Genomic DNA, 26,809 nt, shown 5'->3' with positions numbered 1-26,809 from the left:
GTCTGGAGGATTATTGGGAGCTCTCTAGTTAAAATAACCAAACTGGATCTTAAAACAGAAGAATAATCAAGCAGAATGACAGGTTAAAAATCATTACTTACATCAAAATCAAAGATTATCTTTCTCTCTCAAAATAGCGAGTTCAGGAGTAAATGGTCTGTTTTGTCTTGAAATTTCCAAAATCCACTGACTTGCTTTGCTGTGTTCCCCCTCTCATCCTCACAGAAAATGCATGTCTTCAAGAAGACCTTGCAGGCCTTGATCTACCCCATTTCTTCTACTACCCCACACAACTTTGAGGTCTGGACAGCCACCACGCCCACCTACTGCTACGAATGTGAAGGGCTACTGTGGGGCATCGCAAGGCAAGGCATGAAGTGTCTGGAGTGTGGGGTGAAATGTCATGAGAAGTGTCAGGACCTCCTCAACGCTGACTGTCTGCAGAGTGAGTACTCAGTCTATAGAAACCTGCCATGTCTTCACCCTAGAACTCTACTGCCCATATTGTATATGCTTTTCCCCACCACATATACAAATGAGATACTGATGGCCCATACAGTCATGGAGTTGATGGTATATCCTCTGCTCTTGTTCACTTTTTTCTTGTGATAAAACACTCGACCAAACATGGAGAAGAAAGGGTTTATTTCACCTTAAAGATGACAGTCTATCATTAAGGGAAATCAGGATAGTAACTCAAGTAGGAACGGAAGCAGAAAACAAAGAGGAATGTTGCTTTTTAGCTCGCTCTCTGGATTATGCTTAGCTAGCTTTCCTAAAAAGCCTGGGACCACCTGCCTAGGGAAGAGTGCCACCCAAAGTGAGCTGGGCACGCCTATATCAGTTAGCAATTAGCACAATCCCTCACCAATACGTCCATAGGCCACTATGATTGAGACAATTCTTCAACAGAAGTTTCCTTTTCCCAGGTGACTTTAGATTGTGTTAAGCAGACAGTAAAAACTAACTAGGGAATCTTCACAAGATTGAACTAGGAATTAGACACCACTGGAATCCTCAAAGAGAGTCCTTGTGCTGAAAGTGTATCCTCAGCTAGTGTAGAACCTCAAAGTGACCTGCAGTCCGTTCTGCTAATAGTTCTGTGTGATGTGACCATATATAATGTCACCTAAACTGGGGCCAGGACCCACTCCTGAAATTAGAGCTATGGGATGCTTTTCCAATTTTACCTGTTGCTGCCTGAATGGGTATTCTTCTATACTATCTGAATGGATATTGGAAATGGGGCTTTTGTGTTTTAATGTTAAAGGTAAATGAGCTAGGTATAGGACCCAAATGGTATTTTCTTAATTTCAGACAAATTTGTTTTCTTGAAGTGAATGAATATGGCTAATAAAATTTACCCCCGAGATTTGTTGAGAAGGCTGCATGAAATAGTCTATGTTGACTCCAAGTATACTGTAGTCCATATGTTGATAGGCTCTTTATCCTTTGATGCTTCTGAATACACACAACTCATGTTTTTATTATAAGTTATCTTAAATTTTTGTTGTTTAAAAATTATTTATCTGATAGCAGATCCAGAAATGTCTACCCCCTGTACTCTTGGCTATGTATAAGTTGACTCTGTGCAATGAATTTTATTTGGGAATTCTTTTTGACAAACTTTATCAAAGAAATCTATTTATGTATGAGTATTGGTTTGCAACACACGCCTTTTCATGGCAACATATTGTCTGCTCCCCCTGCTTGTCTTTTATATGGATGCAGTCGGGGTAAGGTTCATGGATTGCCTGAAATTGAATGAAGCAGAAGAAAATGTCAGGCTGCTTAGAACTTTGGTGACAGCAGGCTAGCTGCAGTCAGTAACGGACACAGAACTTCTTCTTGTACTAGCTGGCTAGCTGCAGTCAGTAATGGACACAGAGCTTCCTCTTGTACTCAGCACATTAACATTCCCCCAACACAATCAGATCAGGGTAAACAATACAATTTTAGCAAAAACATTTAGCTTCTCACCCACATAAACCCCTTATTTGTAAACCTTGAGGCAGAATCTCATGTAGCCCAGGCTGGCCTGGAATTTACTATGTAGCTGAGGGTGACCTTAAATTCTTTATACTCCTGGCTCTACAGCTTATGTGCTGGGATTATAGATATGTATTGCCAAGCACAGCTCGTTTCTTGAAAAGGAGTATAATTAGAAATGATCTTTTAGAAGAGTGTTTCAATATTATTCATTCAGTTTAATTACAAAATATTATTATCCAATTAAAATTTAATATTGGGGATGGAGAGATGACTCAGTGGTTAAGAAAATGTTCTGCTTTTCCAGAGGATCTGAGTTTGGCTCCCAAATTCCACATTGGGTGACCTATGGCCATCTGTTAATCCAGCTCTAAGGAATCCACTCCCTCTTCTGGCCTCCATGGACATTGTGCTCATGTGCAGGTATACACACACATACACACACACACACACAAAAAAAAAAAAATTAAAAATAATTTTTTAATTTAGTCCTTGTGTTTAAAAATGAATTGTGGGCTGGAGAGATGGCTCAGCCGTTAAAGGCTAGGCTCACAACCAAAAATATAAAAATGAATTGTAAACAAGCATTTTAATAAGTAAGAATATCGGGAAAGTCACAGATATAAAAAGTATTACCACCTAACAATAACATCTTAAATCTCTTAGAGAAAAAAATAAAGTGGTTTGGATCATGCCGAAAAAATGTGATTGTTCCATTTTTGTCTTTCAGAGTAAACATCTCCCATCCATTAAACTCTAGAAACATTTCCATGTTCTGTTTCTATTTCTTAAATTAGTATTTCTTATTTGATAATGAGTAAATAATATAATTAGAATTTTCACTGAGGTCACTCATTAAGACAAACTTGTATTAATTAAGTCAATGCCCCATAGACATACCCAAGGCCAACCTAATGCAGATTTGAGACTCTCTTCCCAGGGAGGGCATTGTAGGTTGTGTCAAGTTCATAATTAAAGTGGCTCATCACATGTACACTTTTTGTGGTAACTAATGTGGGAGAGGGCAGCCCAAGACAGGCAGCACCATTCCCTAGACAGGGAGCCGTGGACTGTAAGAGTAGAGAAATTTAACTGAACATTCTCAAGTAAGAGGAGAGCCGTGCTTGTGTGTATTCATTTCTCTCTGCTCTTGACTTAATGCCATGAGACTTCCCTTCTGTGATGTAGAAGCTTGTAACCTGGAATTGTGAGCCAGCACAAATCCCTCCATGTCTATTTAAAAATATATGAACTTCTAGGTAAGTTGGAAGAATCAAAAATACCATATAATAATTAGGGTATATATAAACATTGCTTCTTTAATAACCCGGTCTAGTTTTTCCATAAATTCAACATTTCCACACTGATCATAATGAAGTTCTGCAAATATATGTGTTTGGCATCACAGCTTTCCATAAGAACTAGCAAGGAAATTTGAAATTCTCCCTCCAAAATCAGTGGCCTTTTCTTAAGAAATAGCTCTTTATTGTTTCAACCAAGAAGCTGGTGTTGGTTTGTATTGGTGTCTGCCTCCCAAGTGCCAAGACTGCAGGGGTAAGCCATTCTGTCTGTCTCAAAATAGTCTTTGATTGTCCTCACAAGGTAGAAAAGATACAAATATAAAAGCAACAAAAATCTGCACGTAATGAATCCTGAACTGACTAGCTCCAGAGTCCCACAAACAATGTGTTTATCCCATATTAATTCCTGAGAGGTCCAAATATCACATACAGTCAGAGTCTGTTAGCAGGTGTTCAACATGCAGGTCTTGTGAGGTGTGCTCTGTCTCCCTGACTGATGCTATGCCATGCTTCTGTGCCCTAATACAAGCCCCTTTAAACTCACATCATTAATAAGATCTGGCTATTTCTGTTGTTTGCAAATTGGATATTGATTCCTCTCTTTGTGTGATCCCATTACCAACATTTGCAACCACAGTATTTTGAGACAATCAAATAGGTTGAATATATTGAGCATTCCCCTTGGGTAGTAGATTTAGTCTTGGAAGAAAATAAACAATATTTGCTTCTCTATAACTTAACACACATGTAAGCCCTGGAAGATGATTAATAAATGTGGGATAAACAATGGATAAAGGCACTAAAAACTACAGTGAAAAGTAGCCACCAGGCAGGAGAGGGAGGCACTAGAGGGATGGCTTGGTATTTTAGCAGCCGCTGTTCTTGCAGAGGACCCAGGTGTCCCCACCCACATTGTGTCTCATAATCATCTGTAATGATATTGCCAGGGGACCTGATGCCTTCTGATCTCTGTGGGTACTAGATACATATAGGGTGTATATATAAACATACAGACCAAATGCTCATACACTTAATAAAAAAATAAAGTTTTAAGTAGCCTAGATTGACCAGATAATCATCTTTCTGTAAAACTGTACACAGTTGAAGACACAAGATGAGTGGATTGAAGAAACCAGTGGACTACTGAGTTCAGAGGGTCTGATGTCCTGTCAAGAACTGGAGGAAAGAGAGACAGAGACAGAGAGAGAGAGTGCATGGGTGCATGCATATGTACATGGACACCTTGACAATTTGTTGAAGCTTATCCAATTGGACAGAAAACTACAAGCCTTTTGTAATAAAAAATTATTTAAAATAAATAGGTAGTTTTTAAGCCTTCAAAACTAATTAATGAGCAACATTTATGAATAGTTTATAAGAAAATCATCTAGGATTCATAATTTTCACTTCCCTCACAAAGTAAATAGCTCATCCAACTCTCTTAAAGCAGGGGAGGAAAAGTCAAACCAAAGCATAGTCATACCCATGGCACCATCATGATGCAGCTCTCAGTGAGGAAAACGTCAAAATTGAGACACATAAGAATTATATGTGACTGACTTTGTCCTAGGACCTAGAAGAAAGCTCAGGCCAAGAGAACAGGTGGCAACATCGAGAAGAACTTTAGATGGAAATTCTAGTCCCCTGAAAAAAATCAATAAACCTGGCAAACTTTCATTTTCTGGTTTGCAGTGTTTTCACATTAGTCTAGCCTCCACCCCAGAGCTAATCCAACATCACAAAGATTAAGTGGGCAGTGGGCCCAGCTGGCTACACGTTCAGTTCAGCCTTCAGTGCTAGCCCAGAAATGGTGTCTATGTTTGTGATGGACAGAGCCGGAATGAAAGGAGAGTTATTCCTCTTCAGTCCCATCCAGCATCTGCACCCCCTCTGCTTTGCTGTGCATGGAGCCTCAGTGCTCATGAGTGCTGTTCAGCCCCACCATGGTGAAGGTAGCAGCTGTCAGGGTTTCACGAACAAGAACATGTGGCCACCATGGGCCCTGGCTGGAGTACAGTATCTTCAAGACCTTTAAAGAGCCCATTATCCCAAAGCACTTGACTTTATGGAGAAGAACATGGAGATCATCCCTAAGACTCCCCAGGGTTCTGTTTTCTGGGTTTAACTGATGATGTCTGAAACTTAGACTAGACTGTACTGTGTGTATGGGATAAACAGCGGAAGTGGAGAAACAGAGACCAGAAAACTCTGAGAGCCACCTCCTCCCTTCTACTCAGATCCTGGCCTCTGATGGATATGTGCAAATGGTTGGAAGTGAGAGTGAAGTGAAAATTCTAGAAAGGAGACCAAGAGAGGGGAATAATAGGTGATAGGAAGAATGGGGTGGGGGTAAAGGAAACATGGAACATAGACAAGGAAAGGAGTGTGCAAGAGGGAGGCTCCAAGCAGAGATAAGGGAGAAAGAGAGTGGCAGAAATGGGAGGGCGGGAACCACATAAACCCCCTTAGTTTAAAAATGTCAAGTGCTAATAAGACGGCTCAGTGGTTAAGAACACTCACTGCTCTTGCAAAGGATCTGAGCTTGGTTCCTAATACCCACATGGAGTGGCTTACAACTGCCCCATAACTCCAGCTCCCGGGGATCAGACGCCCTCTTCTGGCCTCTGTGCGTACCTGCATTCTGACACACACACACACACACACACACACACACACACACACACACACTTAAAAATAAACCTTAAAATGTCAGAATGACATCTAACCCATTATATAGTGATTTCAAAACAATATATAAGTAAAAACAAATCCAAGCAGCCCACAACAATATTGAAGAACAGCAGGCTAGAGCAGAGTGATAATTCTTCTTCCTACAGAAACTCATCAGAGTACACACACTTGCTGCCTGGTGCTTACCCTAGAGATCTTGCTTTGGTTTGAGCTTAGACAAAATAATGAAAAGGCCTGTCCACCTCATTGCAGCATGACATAGGGGGACAAGGTCAGAGATGGTACCCTGGGATGTGTTTATATCCCACAGGGAACAACATGGAGGAACAGGAAGCCTCGGGCAGCTTCCAACAGCAGTGTGAACTGTTTGTACAGCTAACTTCCGGGGTGTCAGAGGCTATTTAAGGAAGAATATAAGCAGTGTTTAAAGTTTTTTCATGTGTTGTTCTATTTTCTTTAATTTATGAATAGGATGTGAAGAAACTAAATAGGATTTTTAAAAAATACATCTCTCCCTTAAGTTTTCCTTGACATATTTGAAAATTGAGTGCATTTTAAAATTAGTGATTTGTCCCCTTAAGCCATTAAGATATTTATGTTACCCTAGACTAATTTGGAAATCTCAGAACTTACCAGTGAGATACAGTAACTCATCCTGATTTTTTATTTTTTATATTTTTAGTGAACACATTTCCAAAACTCATCCTAGAAGACTGCATTTGCTGATGGGGATGCTTAACTGCCGTGGGGATGGTACAGGCAGAGCTAGCATGACAGGGAACTTGGGGTTTGGCTTGGTTTGGGAGGCAGATCCACTGAGAGTCACATCACTTCTGTAAGAGGTGGCAGTTCCTCAGGAGAGGGCCCCCAGCCCACATACCCCCATGTTCATCACAGAGCCACCTACAGGGGTGGGAGAGATGCTCCATCACACTGCAGCTCCTCCAGTTACCCAGGCCTTTGTTTGCAAGAACTGTAAGTTACAAAGCTTTGAGCTTCTGAGGAGGAGGTGGTCTCTGGGGGTGTCACAGGTCTGTTCCGTGAAGAGACTGAAGGCATAGGAAAGGAGGAGGGCGGGGTTCTCCAGGATAGAAAGCAACTAATGGGAAGGGTGGGAAGATGTCAGCTCCGTGCCCACCTACATGAGTCCCTGGAAAGAAAACAGGCGTCCAAAGAGGACCACCCACATGATGTCACGGGGAAAGACACGTTTCTATGCCAGAAACTCTAGTCAGCAAGAGCAGTACTCAAAAGCCTCAGCTTTCCATGGATGCTAACCATTACCACCAAGTCTGTTAACCTCAAGTGCATGTAAGGGTTTCTGGATCTCTAAAAACTATCAAACAAACTAATTTTTCCAGTTTCCTTGGACTTGAATGTCATTTGTCTTTAGGAGCTGTAATGACCCTAATAGCGATGGGAACAGTGGAACTTGGCAGGGATGGGATATAGCACTGGCCATGGGTGCTTCACAGTAATTATGGAGCTCAAAGTCCTGAAATTCCTTGTTAGCATGAAATACTTTGATAGATGGCTCTGATCTATGCCTGTTTGACGTTCTGAAAATCCCACATTTAATCATCATTAAATGATTATAACTCTCATTATTTATTACTCTACCTACTTGCTTCCGTTCTGTCCTCACCTAACCTCATTAAAAGAGACATTACCACTGTTCCCTATTGTTTATGGATGAGGCAGCTAAGGTTGAGGGTGAAGAAGTAACGACGAGGGTTGGGGTGAAGATCAGCTGGTAGAGTGCTTGCTTAGCAGTAATGAAAGTCCCAGGGTACAGTGCCTTGTTCTTCATAAAGCCAAGCATGGCGTGGTCTCCTCACAGCACCCAGGATGTAAAGACAGGAGGATCAGACATTCAAGAACATCATCGGCTATAGAGCAAATTCAAGGTCAGCCTGGGAAATAAGACCCTGTCTAAAAAGAAAGGGAAGAAAGGAAGGGAGGGAGGAGAGTGGGGAGGGGAGGGAAAGGGAGAGACAGGAGAGGGGAGGGGAGGAAAAGGGGGATACAGGAGAGGGGAGAAGAGGAGAGGAGCAGAGGGAAAGGGGAGAGAAAGAGAGGGAAGGGGAAATCAAGTGTAAAAAGCTGCTATTCTGGTCCAGTTGGAACTCTATAGCAAGTTACCATAAACTAGATGGACGCTGAACATCAGAACTTCATTTCCCACTGAATCACCCCCAGTCATTCCCAACATTTGTTCCACTGCCAGCTGTTGATTTTCTGTGCTCTACAAGGATAAGGGGAGAGGGGCTCCCTTGCCCTGTTCTGTAAGAGCGCTGAGTCCCATTCCTCAGGGCTTGGCCCCCAGTACCTTCCTATCCCTGGAAACCCCCTCCATCTGACACTGTCACATTGGTGATCAGGCTTCAGTGCTGAAATTCACGGGAGCACAAGCATTCAGAACACATCAGCTAGTGACTGGCAGGTGGGGGTTTACCCCAGGCTGTCTCCTTTACCCCAAACAGTGCTAACTCCAGGCCCTTACACCTTGTTGCCAAGTGATCTTAACACATGCCTTCTGCGTGTAGCTGGGTGTTGCACCGACTGTCAGATACATGTGCTGTGTAGGTCCATCAGGTTCAGGTTCAGCAGGCTCAGCTTTCTGGTGACAGGCATACAGCCCTTGTTTTCAGTGAATTCCAAATCGGAAGCCAAGGGCCAGGTGTGTTCACTTCATAACTGTATTCTTCAGCACTTTAATTATTTTGCATTGAGGGGAGTACTCCCTCCAGTATTATGGCCCGTGGCATAGTCTGCAAGAAGGAGGTGATTCATTGGATTGACTGTGATTCTTTTTAACCTTTAATTCCTTCAAGAACTTCTGTGGCTTCTGTATCTATTCAGCACATGCTACCATCTAAACAGTGTGCTAGATGTTAGGATACACTTTTAATAGAGTATTCGCCCTATCAGTGTGCTAGATGTTAGGATACACTTTTAATAGAGTATTCGCCCTATCATCTAGAGACACAGACATCCACACAGGGAAGTGGGTCGTGTGTGAGGGGTAGACACACGGTAGGTGTTTGAGTGGTTGCCAGGTGGCAGTAGTTCCATCACGTGATGGAGCTAATGTTACAAATGGGACTTGTCTGTTGCCTTTGCTTTCTGTAGTGAAGGACGGACAGCATGATTGTTAGATTTTAGAGGACTGTATTTTCTGCTCAGGAAAAAAATAAAAATATATTCTGAGAGTAGAGGGTAATTGAGGTAAGAAACCTGAAGGATGCAGATGTATTTAGAATACCTGTTGAGCAAAGGAAGACGAAAAGGAACTGGGGACGAAGAAGAATGCTGAAGTTTGATATATGTATAGATGTAAATAAATATATAAAGTCACAAGAATATATGCATAAAGAGAGTGGTGGAGTAAAAGAAATGAGAAAAAGAGGTGGGAGAGAGAAGCAGGCAGACATACTTATTCGGAAAAATACTAAGTTGTGAAATAGCAAGGTATGAATTTCACATGAAAATTTTTATCATTCAAATAATAGGTTAAAATTTAAAAAAAAAAAAAAGAGGTTCTGGTTGATAGTCCTGTGAAATTCTGTAGAAAGGAACAAGTTTCCCCAGGTTCCCTTCTGGGTAAGGTTGAAGTCTCACCGACTGGAGGAGGGCCCTCGCTTCCATCTAGACTGAGTTCTCTACTTGCTCTGTTGTGTGTAACTGCACGGCCTGATCTGACCACTGAGTGGTTCTACAGGGGCCGATGAAGGCTGCATCCCAGCAGCGCATCCTATGTGACAGAGACCTCTGCTGCGATGCATCTCCTTTGATCTCAGCTACTGTTGATCACTACTCCAGGAAGATACCGGAGTGTTTTGAAAGACTTACATAAATGCTTATTTGCAGCTATCACTGATTACTTTGAAATTACTCTGAAATAAACAGAATAAGCCCCAAAGGACTGGAAATTTGTGACAAATTGCAGCAATTTAAAAAAAATAAAACAGTCTGATTGGAAAATGAAGATGTGGGTTAGATGAACAATAGAGCAATGGAAAGGGCTTACAGATCAGCTCCCAAATTAATTATGAATTCATGCCTAAAACTCTGATGGAAGCTCTTCAGAAAAGAAATGTAAACACAGAAAAATTTCAAAGCTGCGTATCTCCTCTGGAAATGACAGATAAGGGGTTTAAACACAAGTTTCTGTCAGCCTTCCCTCCCCAAATGGGCAATTTCAGTTCACAGGTCTGACTGTTCCGTACGTACTCGAGCAGAAACACAATCAGAACATCAAAAGAGGAGGTGAGAGATTTCAGAGTTAATTGTCAGAGAGTTGATTCCTTGGGATAAGAAACCTCTTGACATTTTAGCTTTGAATTGGGTAGTTGCTGCTTATGTGAACATTTACTGTGTGAACAGCACTCAGCTGGACTCCCTCTGAATTTAGAAGCATAAGCCCAGGGCCTTTGACACCACAGGACTCGAGAATTCTTTCCCAGAGCTTCTGAACTAACCAGGGGTCATGACCTTACCCTTTGGGGTATGAGAACAGGGAATGAGCATCTTCATGCTGCTTCTAACCCTTTGAAAGTCTTAAGTCTAAGGGCCACTAGGCAAATTCCTCCTGAGACTTTGACTATCACAGGTGTTTTCTACCCATACCAAATATGCCTGTTAGGTAGCGCAGCCACCCAGTCCAACCTAGCTCTATTTTACTAAGTAAGAATTATGCCCTGTGTAGTCAAGCTGTTACTGGTAAATTACAAACATGCTTAATTACTTAATGGCACATCATTTACAAATATGCAGCTGGTATAGGACATGATTGAACGGATGAGCAGGGTGTTCAGAATGGTCTTTAAAGTAGGATTCATTCTTTTTTAATCTTCCCATTTAAATATGTCTTGAGGGCTGGTGGCCCAGATGGCAGAGCAGATCAACCCGCTTTTCCACCAACATTGCTGGTGTGAGTTCAACCCCCAGGACCCGACTCTGACATCTCCAGGTGTGCCATGACACAGGCATGTGCACACATGTACACACTCACATCCCAGGAGGCCACACCCAGCAGTGAGGATACCCACGGTGGGTGGGGAAGTTGAGGGCCACAGACATGGTATTTGGGGAAAACCTAGAAAGTTGATGTCCATCACAAAACAAAAGTTTGCTGTAAATCCAAAAGGGTTTGGTTGAAAATGGAATTCCACTCAGCTGACACGGTGACTGTGTTAGTGAGGGTTTAAGTGTGCTGCCTGCTAAGGGCTGTATCATCCAGACCAGCCATTTCCAAATGCTCTTTGCAAAGAAGAACTCCAGGTGAATTTTGTGCTGTGTTTCAGCATGTAAGTGTGGAATAGAATTCTTTCAATGTAAGAAAACCCAACATCTCATCTTATAGTGCATCTCTCTTAGAATAAATTGGATGAGCTCTGAATTACTGATTTCCAAGTGAAATGTGCCACTTATATCCAATCTAGTTTTCAGTTTTGTTTAGAGTCATTGAATATATATACACATGTTATGTGACACACCTGACTTCGTGTTGTTTTTAAAGTTGTTTTTAATGCAGATCAAACACTTATAGAGCTCCTTATTTATTCCAGTATTGCGGTTATATGGGTAAGGGAAGTTCACTCGGTTGCCAAGAACACAAATGGCACTAATTGTTCTCAGTGTAGTGGTTCTTTCTCCTGATGTTTAACAGAAAAGCTGTCCCAGCTCCTCAAAACGAAACCTTTGACCCTCCCTTTGAACCACCGCAGAGTGACTCCCGTACGGTCACACAGCCTCTGCTTCTCTATTGCAGGAGCTGCGGAGAAGAGCTCGAAGCACGGTGCTGAGGACAAGACTCTGACCATCATCACAGCCATGAAAGAAAGAATGAAGATCAGGGAGAGAAACAGGCCAGAGGTGTTTGAAGTCATTCAGGAAATGTTCCAGATCTCCAAGGAAGATTTTGTGCAGTACACAAAGGCCGCCAAGCAGAGTGTGCTGGATGGGACGTCTAAGTGGTCAGCAAAAATAACCATTACAGGTAGAATGCATTTCTTAAGTGCTTTATTTCATATAGAGGTTTTTTTTAATGTGTCTCAGGGATCACCATTAGTTAAAAAAAATAGATTTTTTAAAAAAAATCTTGTCAACCAATTGACAAATCTACCAGTTACTTCAATTTTCTTGAATATATGCAGGATAATTAGCATAATTTCAGTCTGTATTCTCCTACTTTACTCATCAATGCCCTAAAGATTTCAAAAGTTAGCTTTTCAATTGCCTACTACTGAATAATGTCAGTAGGGTCAATAATCCTCACTGAGGGTCATTGTTAATGTGTTTCTTTAAGGAGAATCATTTTAGTAACTAACTACATACCCACTCCCTGCCAAAGTAAAGGCTAATGATGGTTTAAATTCTTTAAATTAAAGCTCTAAAGTTGGTCCTTTGCATAATATTAACATACACATTGGAGCTGGAGAGATGGATTGGTGCTTAAGAACACTTGTTGCTCTTGCAGAGGACCTGAGTTCAGTTCCCAGCACTTACCTGGAGCCTCACAACCACCTATAACTCAATTTCCAGGGATCTGGTGGCATTTTCTCACCTCTATGAGCACTGCACACATGTAGTATACATACATACATGATGGCAAAATACCCATATATATAAAATAAGCAGAACCAGAAACACAGAGCAATCTTCTTAACTTTAATTTTATTATATAATAAAGATAATTTATTAGATTAATCTATACTCGTACCAAATCCATTAAATTCTAAAATCACATACATTTGAATTTGGTTGAACAATTTTTCACATATAGTGCCTGTAACCTGAGCCAATACATACATGTAAATATTTACTGTATAGTTTCTTCATTTTTTAAAAATTTACAGATATCCTATTTACAGATAGTGAAATATATATATATATATATATATATATATATATATATATATATATATATATATATATAATTTACAGATAGCCCATGTTTCTAGTCATGTCCAGTATGGTGTTTTGAAATATGAATACAGTTCAGAGTGGTTAAATCTAGCTAGCTAATTCACAAAGTATGTGGCATCATCATCATTTTGTCCTGAAAGCTTATGACACCCATTCTGTGTTTTAAGGATGTGGTGTTATGGCATTTTCTGTAGATGCCTTGATATGTGATATGTCTCTTGAAATATGTTTCTCCTATCAAATCCTAAAGTAAACCATATATTTACACACACACACACACACACACACACACACACACACACACACGTTATCTTTCTCTGGGACCTCAACAGCTTCTTGCACACAGTGCTGTAGCTGAAGCCTCACTTTAGCAATGACACCATTTTGTACCAGGTCCTTTCACTTAACACAGTGTCTTCAAAGTTCATGTATGCTGTGGGAAGTGACAGTATTTCTCTATGAGTTTCTATTAGTAACTTAACCAAAGACTTGAACATTTATCAAAATGAGATTTATACCTAGCTAACAGTTCATGGGAAAAAAAATGTTCAATACCACTGATTATCGGGGAAGTTCTGATCTCAAACACAGTGAGCTGCTTCCTCACACGTGTTAGTATGTTTATCATCCAAACATACAAAAATAAGTGTGGGTCAGAATGTGGAGGGAAAGGAGCTCTGTAGAGTGGAGAGGGGGTGTTTATAAATTAATACCATTATTGTGCAGAGCAATAAGAAAAATCCTATAAAAAATTCAAAATGGAATTTCCACATGCTGCAATAGCCTCATGATGGAGGAGATGTACCCCAAAGAGGTGAAACCACTATCTTAAGGAAATAGCCTTACTCCTCTGCTCCCTGCAGCACAGTTCCCAGCATCTAATATCCATCAACAGACAGACAAAGGAAAGGAAAAACTGACAGACACAGTGGGTAGTGCTCAACAGGAGAAAGGACAAGGGAAGACAGTCCAGTCAGAGAGCATACACTGTTACAGATGTTTATGGAGATCAGTGGGCTGCGAGGACCAGAGGGGTGAAGATGGATCTGCACACCCAGGACAAATTGACAGGGAACATTTTCTCTAATGGTTTTGTTTCTGGAAGCATCGTCATACTGAAGTTTTTATTTCTGGTTCATTTCAGTGGTTTCTGCACAAGGCTTGCAGGCAAAAGACAAAACAGGATCCAGTGACCCTTATGTGACAGTTCAAGTTGGCAAAAATAAAAGAAGAACGAAAACCATCTTTGGAAATTTGAATCCGGTGTGGGATGAGCGGTTTTACTTGTAAGTATAGGCTCTCAAGTGATCTCAGGGACGAGGGTGTCTGAGAATGACTTTATGACGGACTCATGAGGACTAAAGAAGTCAACACTGTGTTTTAGTCATGTGCAGAAATGTTGAAAAGGGAAACTAGAATTTTAACTTAATATTATAAAACATTTTGCTCACAGCCAAACACTAGACAGAACTCAGGGAATCCTACAGTGGGGAAAAAATGTTTTATTTGCTCTTGTGAAGTACACGAAGTTGTGTACACAAAGGTATGCAGTTGGAGCAGCATTGGAGGAAGGTCGGACATGGTTTGCTGTGTAGTCTGTGACTTGGGATGAGACTCCTCAGAGCTAGGAATCCATGAGCTGCACAAGCCCTGTACTGCATCCAAAGATTTGTGACTAATGACAGAAGAGATATTTGGGGCACCACCTGATCCATCCATCCTGGTGGAAATGAGACTAGACCACTCAGAGGAAGTGGCTGATGATAACTTTATGACTTTTCATGGTCTATGAGGACATTTATTCATAAACTCTTAACATCTTGCACCTAGCAGCAAGAAATCATTTTTCTTTTGTCCAGGATTTTTTCTTTTCTTTTCTTTCTATAACTCTTGAGGGGGGGATTTCTAGTTATTATCTGGTACAAAGCCACTAAGGGGTCTAAGTCTGTTGCATCTCCTTTACATGCTAAGTAAGCAATCTTGGATCAGTTTAAGTGTTTAACAAGTGAGGTGTGGGTTTTCTGTTGTCCTTTGCTTGAATATGGACCAATGAGAAAGTGTTAAGAAATTGATTTAGAGAATCATTTGGGATTGAATAACTATGGAATGAGTGATGAGATTTGGATGGTGTCTCCTTTCAGAGGGATGGGCAGGCTAATCGCTAACTCTTTTTAAACAGAAGACAAGAAATCAATGGGTTGTTACAAATTGAGATTCTACTGGAGTCAAGTAAATGAATAAAGTTGGTTAAGGGCAATGGGGGAGAGAGATGGAAAGCAGCCGTTAAAAAGAGCAAAGAATTTAGGACTGAGGAGGGTGGACTGCCACAGCATCCTGCAGAGGGTGCAGCTACAGCCTTCAGCCCCTTGGTGGGAGATGTACAAACAAAACTTTAAAAATACCTTGACTGAGGCATCATTGACAGACTGAATCTTCACCAGGGTAATAGTTAAGGTTTGTTATGTGCCTGCTTCTGTGAAATCGTCACCTCAGACAAGGTGACAAGCTTGTCTCTTACTCCTAAAACACTTGTCATGCCCCCCAGATGGCTCTCCCCCTGACTTTCCTTGTGCTGAGCAGAAGCCAATCTGGGTGCTGATGCAGAATACTTCATGTTTCTCATTTTCTACTTTTTTTTTGTAGGTAGAATCATGAGGTATGCACCCTTCTCCCATAGGGTTCCATTTGCTTTGTATACGCATTTTGAGTTTTAGAATGCACCACTAGCTCTTAACTTTTTATTGCTGTGTAATATTTCAGTACCATCTCATATTTATCTCATAAATGTACGGTCATCCTGGGTCTAACCCAATTTTCTAGTCCTTGTTAAGGCTAAGTCTTCAGTCTTTTAGATCTTAGTGTTCTGCCTTGTATACAGTGGCATCTTATATAGGCTCTATCTTGTATATCTCGAACGACTCAGAATTGTAAACATGGCTGAGCTTATATGCAGTGTCTCTTCTTCAATTAAGTGCCTATTCAAACATTTTGGCATTTTCACAGAGTTTTGTATTTTATTTTAGCGCCATGTGCTTTATAGCTTTACATTTAGACCTTGATGCATGTTTAAGTAAAATTTAGTATGGTGTAAGTTATATCTATGAATATTTGAGTGTTTGTCATTGTGATAGCATTGTTTGTTCTCAGCTAAATCGCTTCTTACCTTTTCATGGAATTCAGCTCTGCCTGTGTGGGTGGCTGTACTTCAGGACTCTCTGTTCTGTTTGTCTTTTTGTGCTCAGGACTATGGAGTGTTGATAGACCAAACCCTTATTAAGAAGTCTCGAATTAAGAAAGCATTAGCTGTGTGGTGTTCATCCTTTTTTTTTTCAAAGTTGTGTTGATATTAAGACTGCTCCATTATTTCCATCTGAATTTCATAATCAGTTTATCATTTTCTTTACAAAATAAAACCATGAAAGAGTCAGCTCCAGATAGAATTTTCATTGCTTAATAGCCCTGTATGAGCTTCTCATATTAAATCCAATGGAAATGACACAGCAAATATCTCAGGCTCGTTCCTACCTTACCAGGAAGCATTCTTGCCTTTGCTAATTCAAGTCCTAGCAGTGGCTTTATTGAACCTGCTATTTCTTCACTTAGGAAAAACATCTTCCACTACATTCTCTATGTGCAGAGAGTTTTGATGAGAAAGCATACGTTAAATTGTACTCTGTTCTTTTTTTTTTTTTTCTGTGCTGTCTTTTTCCTATATTGACAAATCCACATGGGTTAGATTATCATGTTGTAAAATTATTTTCAAGATATATTCCATTGAGTCTGTGTTCCCATGGCTCACTGCAGGAGGCCTACGGTGGCCCTCATATTTATAAGGCACATATGCCTTCCCCCTTCCTGCAGCTTCCGATATTTTATTTTCTCTGCTCATTTGCATAATGTCATTATGATGTGGTATAGTGTCCCTTTCCTTGTGTTTCTGCTGCTTGGGATTTGTTGAGCTGCTTGAGACTGCAGATCTGAATTATTGTCATATATGGAAAAAAATCCTGGTCATTATATTTGTAAATATTATCTCTGCTTCTCACCCCAATTACAGGAACTCCATTAACACACACCTGAATTCTCTTGATTTTTTTTTTGATGCTCTGACTCAATTCAATTTAATTTCCTTTGCTGTGCAGAATATTTTGTTTTTTATGTTGTATATGTGTATGAGTAACTGCATGTATGTATGTGCAACGTGTGTGTGTCTGGTGCCTGCAGAAGCCAGAAGAGGGCTTCTGAAATTGAAGTTATAGATGATTGTGAGCCACCATATGGGTGCTGGAAACTGACCTGGGTCTTCTGTAGGACAAACCAGTGCTTTTAACTACGGAGTCATCTCTTTATCCCCACTGTGCAGATTATTTTTAATGTAATGTAACATCACATGTCAATTCTTGCCTTATTTCCTGAGCTATTGGGGTCCTATCCTATAAATCTCTGCCTAGTCTAATGCCCACCGTGTTTTCCTCTAGTACAGTAGTTCCCAACCTATGGGTTGCAACCCCTTTGGAAAACCTCTATCTCCAAAAAATATTTACATTATGGTTCATAACAGTAGCAAAATTACAGTTATGAAATAGCAATGGAAAGAATTTTATGGTTGGGGATCACTACAATATGAGGAACTGTATTAATGGGTTGCACCATTAGGAAAGTTGTGAACCACTGCTCTAGTAGTTTTGAATTTAAATACCAAAATAGTTTATGTACATATGAGGTGAGTGCTATTGATCAAGTTTCAGTCTTCTACATGTAACTATCCAGTTTTACCATCACCACTTCTTGAAAAGGTTACTTTTACCTAATGTGTGTTCCGGTCCCTTTGTTGGGAACCATTTAGGTTTAAGGTGTCTGTGTTTATTTCTGGGTCCTCTATTCTGTTGTATCCTGCCCTATCCTACTCTATTCCAGTGGTCACTTCTGTTTTTATACAACGTCATCTTTGGGTACTATGGTGTCATGGAACTGTGACCACTGGGCATGATGTTGCTCTTCCTAACTTTTCATCTGAACAGCCTTGACTAAGTGCACAAGACCCTCCTGAGATCCAGCCTATGAGAATTCTCCTCTGGAAGAATGGGTGAGGCCATCAGACCCTCCCTTGAGATTCCAACTCCTACCTCCTCCCTGCTTCTTCCCATTATCGCAGCTGCAGGTAATCCTGCCCCAGCTGCAGATAGTCTGGGGTAGGGCCCAGGAGGAAACAGGAAGTAAAAGGCTGGTTGTGATGGGAGGCTCGAGTTGACTAGCTTTTGTGAGTGGTCATCTAGGGTAAAGAGAGCTTTTGAAAGATACAGCTCGCTTTGCATCATCCATGCTCCCTTAAGTAAGCCTGCTGCATCCCTTGGTTCACAAGGCTGTGAAGGGCATCCCTGGTATTTTAATGGGACTACATGGAATTGGTTGTTTTGGCTGTGTGGCCAGCTTCACACTATTCATTCATTACCTCTTCCAGAGTTTTCTTCCACTTCTGCATTATTTTCCAGTCCCAAGCTGAAGGCCTGCCTTTTTTACCACCTTGGTGGGGTTTCTTCCTAATTTGTTTGTTTTTCTTCAGGATCACACTCAGTGGCATTCTTTTCTTGCTTTCTTCTTCAAGGAGTTTGTGGGTAAAGTAACTGATTTTTATGTGTTGCTTCTGAATTCTACTGCCTTGCTGAATTTTTTTCCATTGGTCCTACAAGTCTGTTAACTTTTTGAGCCTATGCAATACCTACAGTAAATGTTTGATGCCTTTGACTACCAATCTGAGAATTTCTGTCCACAGCTTACTTAGCTATGTCTTCAAGGTTTTCTCAATCTGCAGCAGATTTTTCTGTTTGCACACCTTTAAGTCTATATTGTATCTTGGACAACATTGCAAATATCACTCTGTTGGCTGCTGGGTATTTTGACATTCTGTAAATACTCTTACTCTTTGTCCCAGAAATCAGTTATATAGAGACGTCTCATTTCTTTGAATCTTGCTTTAAAATCTACTACATAAAACTGAAATAGGGCTTTAGGATAATCATGCTGTTCTCTAAGCAGGCCAGAGTCTTAAGTGCACTCTGCTTCCTGACTCTTGAATTCTGAGGTTTTCTCGTCAGCTTCGTGGAAAATTACTCCTTGCCTGGATGTGGGTGGGTGCTGGCCTCTGCTGCATCTTATCCATTTGCTCTTCCTAAGCAGTCCTTGTGATGTCATCACAAATATGCCCTCCTCATAAGTCAGTTGACTTCTCACAAGGAATCCTCAGCAGACCACTGGAATCCTCCTTCAGTTCCGCTCTCGTCAATACCGTGACCTGTGACCTCCAGCTGCCTTCTTCTTCCCTGAATTTGAGCTTTGTCTTTTCAGCTCAGAGAGCCAAAGTGACTCTCCAATTCTTGAACAGTGGCTGGGACAGTCTCCTAAGACAAAAAGCTGAAGGAATCATGGGGCTCACTTGGGTTTTGATCTTTCAGGGGTCAGTTCATTGACTACATTCCATATGTTTGTATGTCTTGCAGACTTTTTGGTTTTGTATGTAGGATAATATCCTTGTTAATCAGTGTTGACTAGGATGAAAGTCTGAGAACCTGAATTTAAATGATAAATAAAAACAGTATTAAGAGTCAATGCAGTGTATGCCAGGCAAAAACAAACAAACAAAAAACACTTCTAAGGTATTTGATATATGGGTGGTCAGAAGCAGTCTGAGAAATAAAGAATCCATCCAAACATTTATTGTCATATGTAATCATATAAAGATTACCCATGAGAAATCAGCTGAGTAATGATAAGTGAGTGTATGTAGAAAAAGTGCCCCCAACAATGTTAGGACCATACAGAAGGTCTAACTACAATAGTGGCCAGTGTTCACACTAGCTAAGAATAATGTAAATCCCAGACAATCTAGAAAGCATGGAGTAAGCACCCAGAACTGTGTATCCAGATTCTGGGGATTATGGTGACACAGTGGTGATGCTCTCATGTGGAAAGTGTTTCTACCTGAATAGTAAGGGCAAATGCGGACCAGAGGATGTGGAGCTGTAACACTGCTAACATCACACGAGGGCAGAGGCTGGGCAGAGGACCTGAAAGGTTGTTAGGTCCGTCACTTTCATTTAGTTGATAAGAAAATTGAAGTTCAGATGGACTGTGTAAGAGCCAGTTCTAAAGAGCAGCCCCCCTGTTGTGAAGCCAAATACAAGACATAAGTGATGGCGACCAGATGTGCCTTTTCCTACAGCCAGACTCTTCACTCTAGAAAGGGCTGTTACCCTGAAGGAGGCAAGCCAACGCAAACCTTGTAAAAATGAAATGAAATCATTGTTCAACTTTAGGATTTGGTTATAGAGTTTAATTGTCCCTCTGTTAAAGGCACTTTGATGCCCTCGGGAGATTTTTATGATAAGACATTTCAATTTTAGTTTTTATCTTTTCTTACACAGCTTAAATTGAAAATTTTTAATTTTTAAGACAAAGAGCGAGGATGTGTGTAAGTTCATGAAACCAGAAACAGAAAATGGAGAGATGATATTGCAGGAGAGGAGTAGAGAAGGAGACAAAGAAAAGAGCACACTGGAGCATGTGTGATAGGAAGGCAGAGAGGGATGCTGTAGGGGAAGGAACGGGCCAGCAAGAGGCACAAAGGGGCACACACACAACACAGTACATGTGAGAATGCCATACAGAAACGCATTCTTTTGTATGCTAACTTAAAAATTGATTTTAAAGAATACGTGAATGGCATGTGGCTTCCGAATGGGCCATTTTTTTGAGTGTGCTGCAGAGAAGAGAGGCACAACTCTTGAAGCCCTTGCAGAAGCTCAGAGAATGAGGGGCTGTTCACACACCTCTCATTTCCAAAAGACCACAGAAGGACTAGTTGTAAAAATGCAAATTATAGTCCTTTGGAGGTAAAAAATGTCTTATACAATCAAGGTGTTCTCGATCTTGGCTCTTTGATAAACATTTGGGTGGTCACTTTATGATTAATTGTGGCATTTGATTCCAGTTCCCCATGCTACAGATAATGGTATCTTTTGTGCCTATAAACTATTCCCAAAAATGGAGAGGAGGAAGTTCCTCCCATCAGGATACAGAGAGTAAGCAATGCTGAGATGTGTCCATTTGATGATAAATGTGAGAGCTAAGAAACTTGTGTCTCATGTGTATGTATGTTAGTAGAATGTTTCCAGAGGATTCTCTAGTCTATCCTTCATGCCTCATTTTCTCTTGTTTGTTTGGTGTTTGTGTTTCTTTCTTTCTTTTTTTTTTTTTTTCAAGTTTCTGAAACAGAGACAAAATTCTGTATTGGATTCTTCCTAGGAGGGAAGCAGTCATAAGATTGTAGTAGGGATGCTCTGTGTCATGTTGTTCCATAATAAGGAACTGTGTCAACAGGAAGCCTCATCAGCACAATGCCTGTCATAGGCAGGCAAAGAGCATTCCATTACTGGGGTGCTGAACAGAAATGGTTTGTGCTTCAGACATTCTGCTCACACAGTTCACTGAAAAGCCAGCTCTACTCTCTTCATGGGAATCAGTTAAACCCCATCTACTTCCCCTGAGTGCCCCTTCTGTACAAAACACTGTTCTAGGTGCCATTAAAAGTATTGGTTTAGGCCAGGTAGTGGTGACACATGCCTTTAATCCCAGCATTCAGGAGGCAGAGCCAGGCTGATCTCTGTGAGTTCGAAGCCAGCCTGGTCTACAAGGCAAGTTCCAGGAAAGGCACAAAGCTACACAGAGATACCCTGTCTCAAAAAAAAGTATTAGTTTAGGGAGAGATTTCACCTTTTGTAAAACAATATCTGCTCTACAATATTATAAATACAACTTCTAGAACTATTCTGGATCTAACATCCTTCTTGATGCCTAAAGAACTCCTTAAACTCTTTAAATCATGACCTATTGTTCTATGTATTTTTCTTATTGGTGCTGGGACCCAAAGCCCTGGCAAGAAGCAACTGAATGGATGAGTGGTTTAGTTTAGCTTATAGTTTGGGAGTAGAATTCATCCTGACAGGAAGCTATGGTAGTGGGACTGTTGTAGCCACAGTTAAGAGCCAAACACACACAGGAAGCAGGGTAAGTTATAAAGCTTGAGGGCTTACTTCCAAGAACCTACTCCAGTGAGGCTACACTTCCAGAAGATTCCACAGCCTTTGCCAACAGTGACACCAGCTCAGGACCAATTGTTCAAAAGCAGAAGCCTGTGGGGGACACTCCACGTTCAAACCACTTCTTGTACATCCGTACATAAACATTATTCTCCACTTCAACTCAGTGCTACCGGAGGAGGCACTGGAACCCAAGAGCACCCTGAACATGTAACAGTGTTGTTCAGAGAGGTGATTGCCTTGACCCCTTTGAAGTGTCTGTCAACTACACCAATCCCCAGACACCCAAGTGTGGTAGCAGACAGAGAGCCACAAGCACCTGGCTCTCACCAAGCCATGTGCAGCTCAGCCAGGGAGGAGCGTGAATTAAACATAAACTATGCTCTATACAAGATGATTTATTTAACACTACAATTAAATAAAAATATCTCCATACCGCAGCAGATTAATATTTTAAAGTGACAGGCGGGAAGCAATCAAGGTTTGATTTATTGCCTGATCACTCACACAGTCCCTTGTATGTCTGGAAGGGAAAGGCAGCATTTCCTTAGCTTCCTGAGCTAGCTTGCCATGTGGTATCTGCATTGGCATGTCATTTGTCACAGAAGATGCTTCTATGATTGCTGAAAGCAGAAGGGAGTCTAGTTACCCTTCAGGAGCTTAAATTTTTTGTTGTCTGTTTTTACTAATCACAGACTACATTGTGAATGTTCCAAAAGGGAGATACAGCAAACAGCATTGTCTTTCATTTACAAATGAGATTGAGCCCTTTGTTACCAGTCTATACCCAGTAGAGACAAAAAACAGGGGTTATTTTGGCATTATTTTGCACTAGAACCTATGAGTTTTATAAAGACAGGAAGGGGTATAGAAACTGGACTGTGTTTCATGAAATACAAACTTGAGAACCTAAAGAGAATTAATAAACAACAAACCATGTAATTAAAAGGAAATGCAGCCCCAAACACCTCCCTGTGGTGTTCTGTAGGCAGAGACCACAGAGGTCATGAGCTCTGCTTAGTTCCAGACTGAAAATGAAGCCAGTGTAGTGACTCATGGATCCTGGCAACTGTAATGAAGAGGCAGGAGGATCAGGAGTTCAAAGCCAGTTTCATCTCCATAATGAGTTTGAGGCTAGCCTGAACTACATGAAATCCAGCAGAATTCTGAAAAATGATTCAAATACTTGTTAAGTAATAGAGTTGAAAACAGGAATTCATAGGGTGGTGGGAATTTTACTACAGGAAGCCTTCTTATCAGAAGGGAAAGGCCCTCACTCTGGACAGAATGACTCTGTGAGATGGGATTAGAAGATTCCTTGTATTGTGTGTTTTGTGTGCAGAAGGAAGAGTCTGGAGCTGTGAGGTTCTGTTAATCACTCATTTGTGGATTAAAACAAGTTTCCCCAAATGCAATGCATCTAGGAAGGGCCCTCAATCAGCCTGAGAGAGCACACAGCACTTTTTAAACCCAAGTGCCACACTACCAGTCTCTTTCTCTCTTTCCTTCATTTCGTGGTGGTCTATTACTTGAAAGTAGAGAAGGAAATTCAGCATCCTGATGCTTTCCTAGAGAAACTGGGAGTCTGAGCATCCCCATTGATTCACCTCCAGGTAATGGGAAATCCAGATTCCAAGACATACTCCCCAACACACAAGTACCAGCTCCATTACTCTAGAGGGAAATTATTTGTTGAACTATCTGTGGGCGGCATTGTCTGAGGTGCTACAGATGTGGAGTGAAGTAGGAAAAACAAGTGCTTCCTTCCTGGACCTTCATCTAGTTGGGACACAGATGATGCAGAGGTTGATGCCAACAGCCAGTCAGAGGAAGTTAGGGAATGAAACACAGGAGGTTCTACCTATATACTCAGGTAGAGGGCCTTCCAATGCAGGATGGTCAACCTACCAGAGGCCACACCCTTAAAGAAAAGTGACTCTCCCTCTCCCAGCAACTACCAATTAGCCTACAGCTAGAGGGGAACTTAGTGCCCCCTTCCCCTCAGCATGCAAGGTTTTTGCCTGTCATCTCTGCCTGATGAGGTCACTGTGGCTGGGGGTGGCAATATAATATGTATTTGGTTCTAAATATAAAGGGTGCTTAAAGCAAAATAATATTTGAGAACTAGATAAAGTGGGCTCCAAGTCTGCAAGGAGCCCATTGAAGAAATATTAACGAGTAAGAAAAAAAACCTAAAACATGCTTCACTACAGCAACATCTGATGAGAATCCACAAAAGACAGGGGAGCGAAAACACTGGTAAAAAATGTTTGAGAAAGTAAAGGGTCGTTCTTTCCCAAATCTGATCAAAATTAAAAATGTAAAGCCAAGCATAACAAGCATGGAAAAGCTGTACCAAAGCACATAATTGCTAAAAACCAATGTTGGGAGAGCCTTGCTAATAGCCAGGAAGATGTCTACATCGCATACAGAGAAGAAAACCGGCTGACAGCAGCAGTGTCCTGTGAGATACCAAGTAAGCAACAGGGTGGAGTGGTCCTTCAGGTTACAGAAGGAGGTATGTCCACTTCAGTGCTATGTCCAGAGAAACTGTCTTCCAAAAACAGAAAAATCAAATACAAAATGAAGTGTAGCAGGCTTTCTTTTGGGCCACCAACCAGCTCCCAAATCATGATACAGAGACTTATTATTAGTTATGAATGTTCAGCCTTAGCTTAGGCTCGTTTCTTGCTAGCTCCTATAACTCAAATTAACCTGTTTCTCTTCATCTATATTTTACTTTGGACTTTTGACTGTTTTTCATTCTGTATGTCCTACTCTGTATCTAGCCGGCTGGTGGCTACCTGGCTGGAGTCTCTCTTTCTCCCTCATTCTCTCATATCTCTCTCTCTCTCTCTCTCTCTCTCTCTCTCTCTCTCTCTCTCTCTCTCTCTCTCTCTCTTCCCCCTACTTATTCTCTCTGCCTGCCAGCCCTACCTATCCCTCTCCTGCCTAACTATTGGCTGTTCAGTTTTTTATTAAACCAATCAGGTGCCTTAGGCAGGCAAGGTGAAACAGCCACACATCTTTACATAATTAAACAAATGCATCATGAACAAATGTAACACATCTTTACATCATTAAACAAATGCAGCATAAACAAATGTAACACTTTACATACTTAAAGTTATATTCCACAACAATGAAGGCTTTTCCAGATACACAGAAATTTCCTTCCTTGCAAGACTTGTTAAAGAAAGTGCTCCAGAAAAAAAAAAAAAAAAAAAGAAGAAGCTTGAGGGCACATGGCTGGTTATCTAAGTCCAAATGACCAGCCCTGGAACATACATATGACATTATACAGGCTGAACAGTTTATAATTAGGGATATATATCTATAACATATATACACATAACAAAAATTAATGAAAAAAGAGGCCATAAACTTGAATATTAAGGAGGGGAATATGGGAGGATTTGGAGGGAGGAAACACAAAGGGGAAATAATGTAGTTACATTATAATATCAAAAAGGGAAAATATTGGAAAAAAGATAAATAATACCAAATAAAAACATAGATGTCTAGAAGGGCATGAAAAATAAATGACATTACTGGACATAATAATTACAGTAGCAAATATAACAGACCATTAGGAGGTCATTTAAATTTTTTTTTGAGACAGGGTTTCTCTGTGTAACAGTCCTAGATGCCTTGGAACTCAATTTATAGACCTGGCTGGCCTTGAACTCACAGAGATCTGCCTACCTCTGCCACCCAAGTGCTGGGATTAAAGATGTGTACCACCACTAGATTTATTTTTTTATAATACAAAACATGGGCTGTTTAGCTGACTCTGTGGGTAAAGGCACTTGCCACCAAGCCTAATTATCTGAGTTCAATCCCCAGGAGACATGGTAGAAGGTGAGAACCGAATCTGGCAAATTTTCCTCTGACCTCCACATTCATACCCTGGCACTCACACAGTACTGTAGGAGGAGTTTTTTTGTCAGGACCGCTGGTTCCCCACTAAACTCACAGAGACTTAATATTAATTATAAATGCTCAGCCAATTGCTCAAGCTCATTACTAGCTAACTCCTGTATTTTAAATTAACCCATATTTCTTGTCTACCCTCTGCCACATGGCAGTACCTTCTTTTAACACGGCATGTACATCTTATTTCTCTCTGTCTCTCTTCACGACTCCCGAGATTCTGCCCCTCTTCTTGCCAATGTCTTCTGTGCCTTGCTGTCCCACCTATACCTCCTGCCTAGCTACCAGCCAGTCAGCTTCTTTATTAAACCAATCAGAAGGCACCTTGGCAAAATCACATCTTCACACCACACATGCGCGCGTGCGTGCGCACGCACACACACACACACACACACACACACACACACACACACACACACCCCAGATATAATTTCCAAAATATGCTAAATCTTTAAATAAAGAAATTACTCACAGATTCATATCACATCTAATTATTAAAATGTGTCATGACACTTGCACAGTATTCTCAACAACAGAGCTAGAAATATATTATTATAAGAGTCCTAAACTGTGCAAGAAAAGGTATATTTTAGATTGTGATATTTTTAAACATATGATATATAAAATAATTGAGAAAATGAGAAAGCAAAATGTGATGGCTAAGGAGATGATAAAGTACACAAAAGCTAATAATGAGATACTCAATGAAATTTGTAAAACTCAGGAAACCAAAAAGGAGGCAAAACTAAAGCCCACAGTGACATCATCACCCTCATGTTTTACTCTTGACTGTTGATGGTCCCCAGAAATCTGCTTCATATCTACACTCTTTTGATGACCAGAGGAATCCTCGTGTCATGGTTTTATTTA

General features: G+C 40.8%; 1 protein-coding gene across 1 annotated transcript in view; it reads left to right on the top strand.

Moving 5' to 3' along the window:
- Unc13c (unc-13 homolog C) overlaps positions 1 to 26,809 on the top strand; it is a 447,691-nt gene that overhangs the window by 177,609 nt on the left and 243,273 nt on the right. The window contains exons 7-9 of the mRNA XM_076576687.1: positions 226 to 445; positions 11,755 to 11,982; positions 14,056 to 14,197. Coding sequence (XP_076432802.1) covers positions 226 to 445; positions 11,755 to 11,982; positions 14,056 to 14,197 — 590 coding nt within the window. The remainder of the gene's footprint in view (positions 1 to 225; positions 446 to 11,754; positions 11,983 to 14,055; positions 14,198 to 26,809) is intronic.

The sequence above is a fragment of the Peromyscus maniculatus genome, chromosome 7, assembly GCF_049852395.1.
Source record: "Peromyscus maniculatus bairdii isolate BWxNUB_F1_BW_parent chromosome 7, HU_Pman_BW_mat_3.1, whole genome shotgun sequence".
NCBI lineage: Eukaryota > Metazoa > Chordata > Mammalia > Rodentia > Cricetidae > Peromyscus > Peromyscus maniculatus.
Note: the sequence above shows the minus strand (reverse complement) of the source record. Positions and strands in the feature narration are given on the sequence as shown.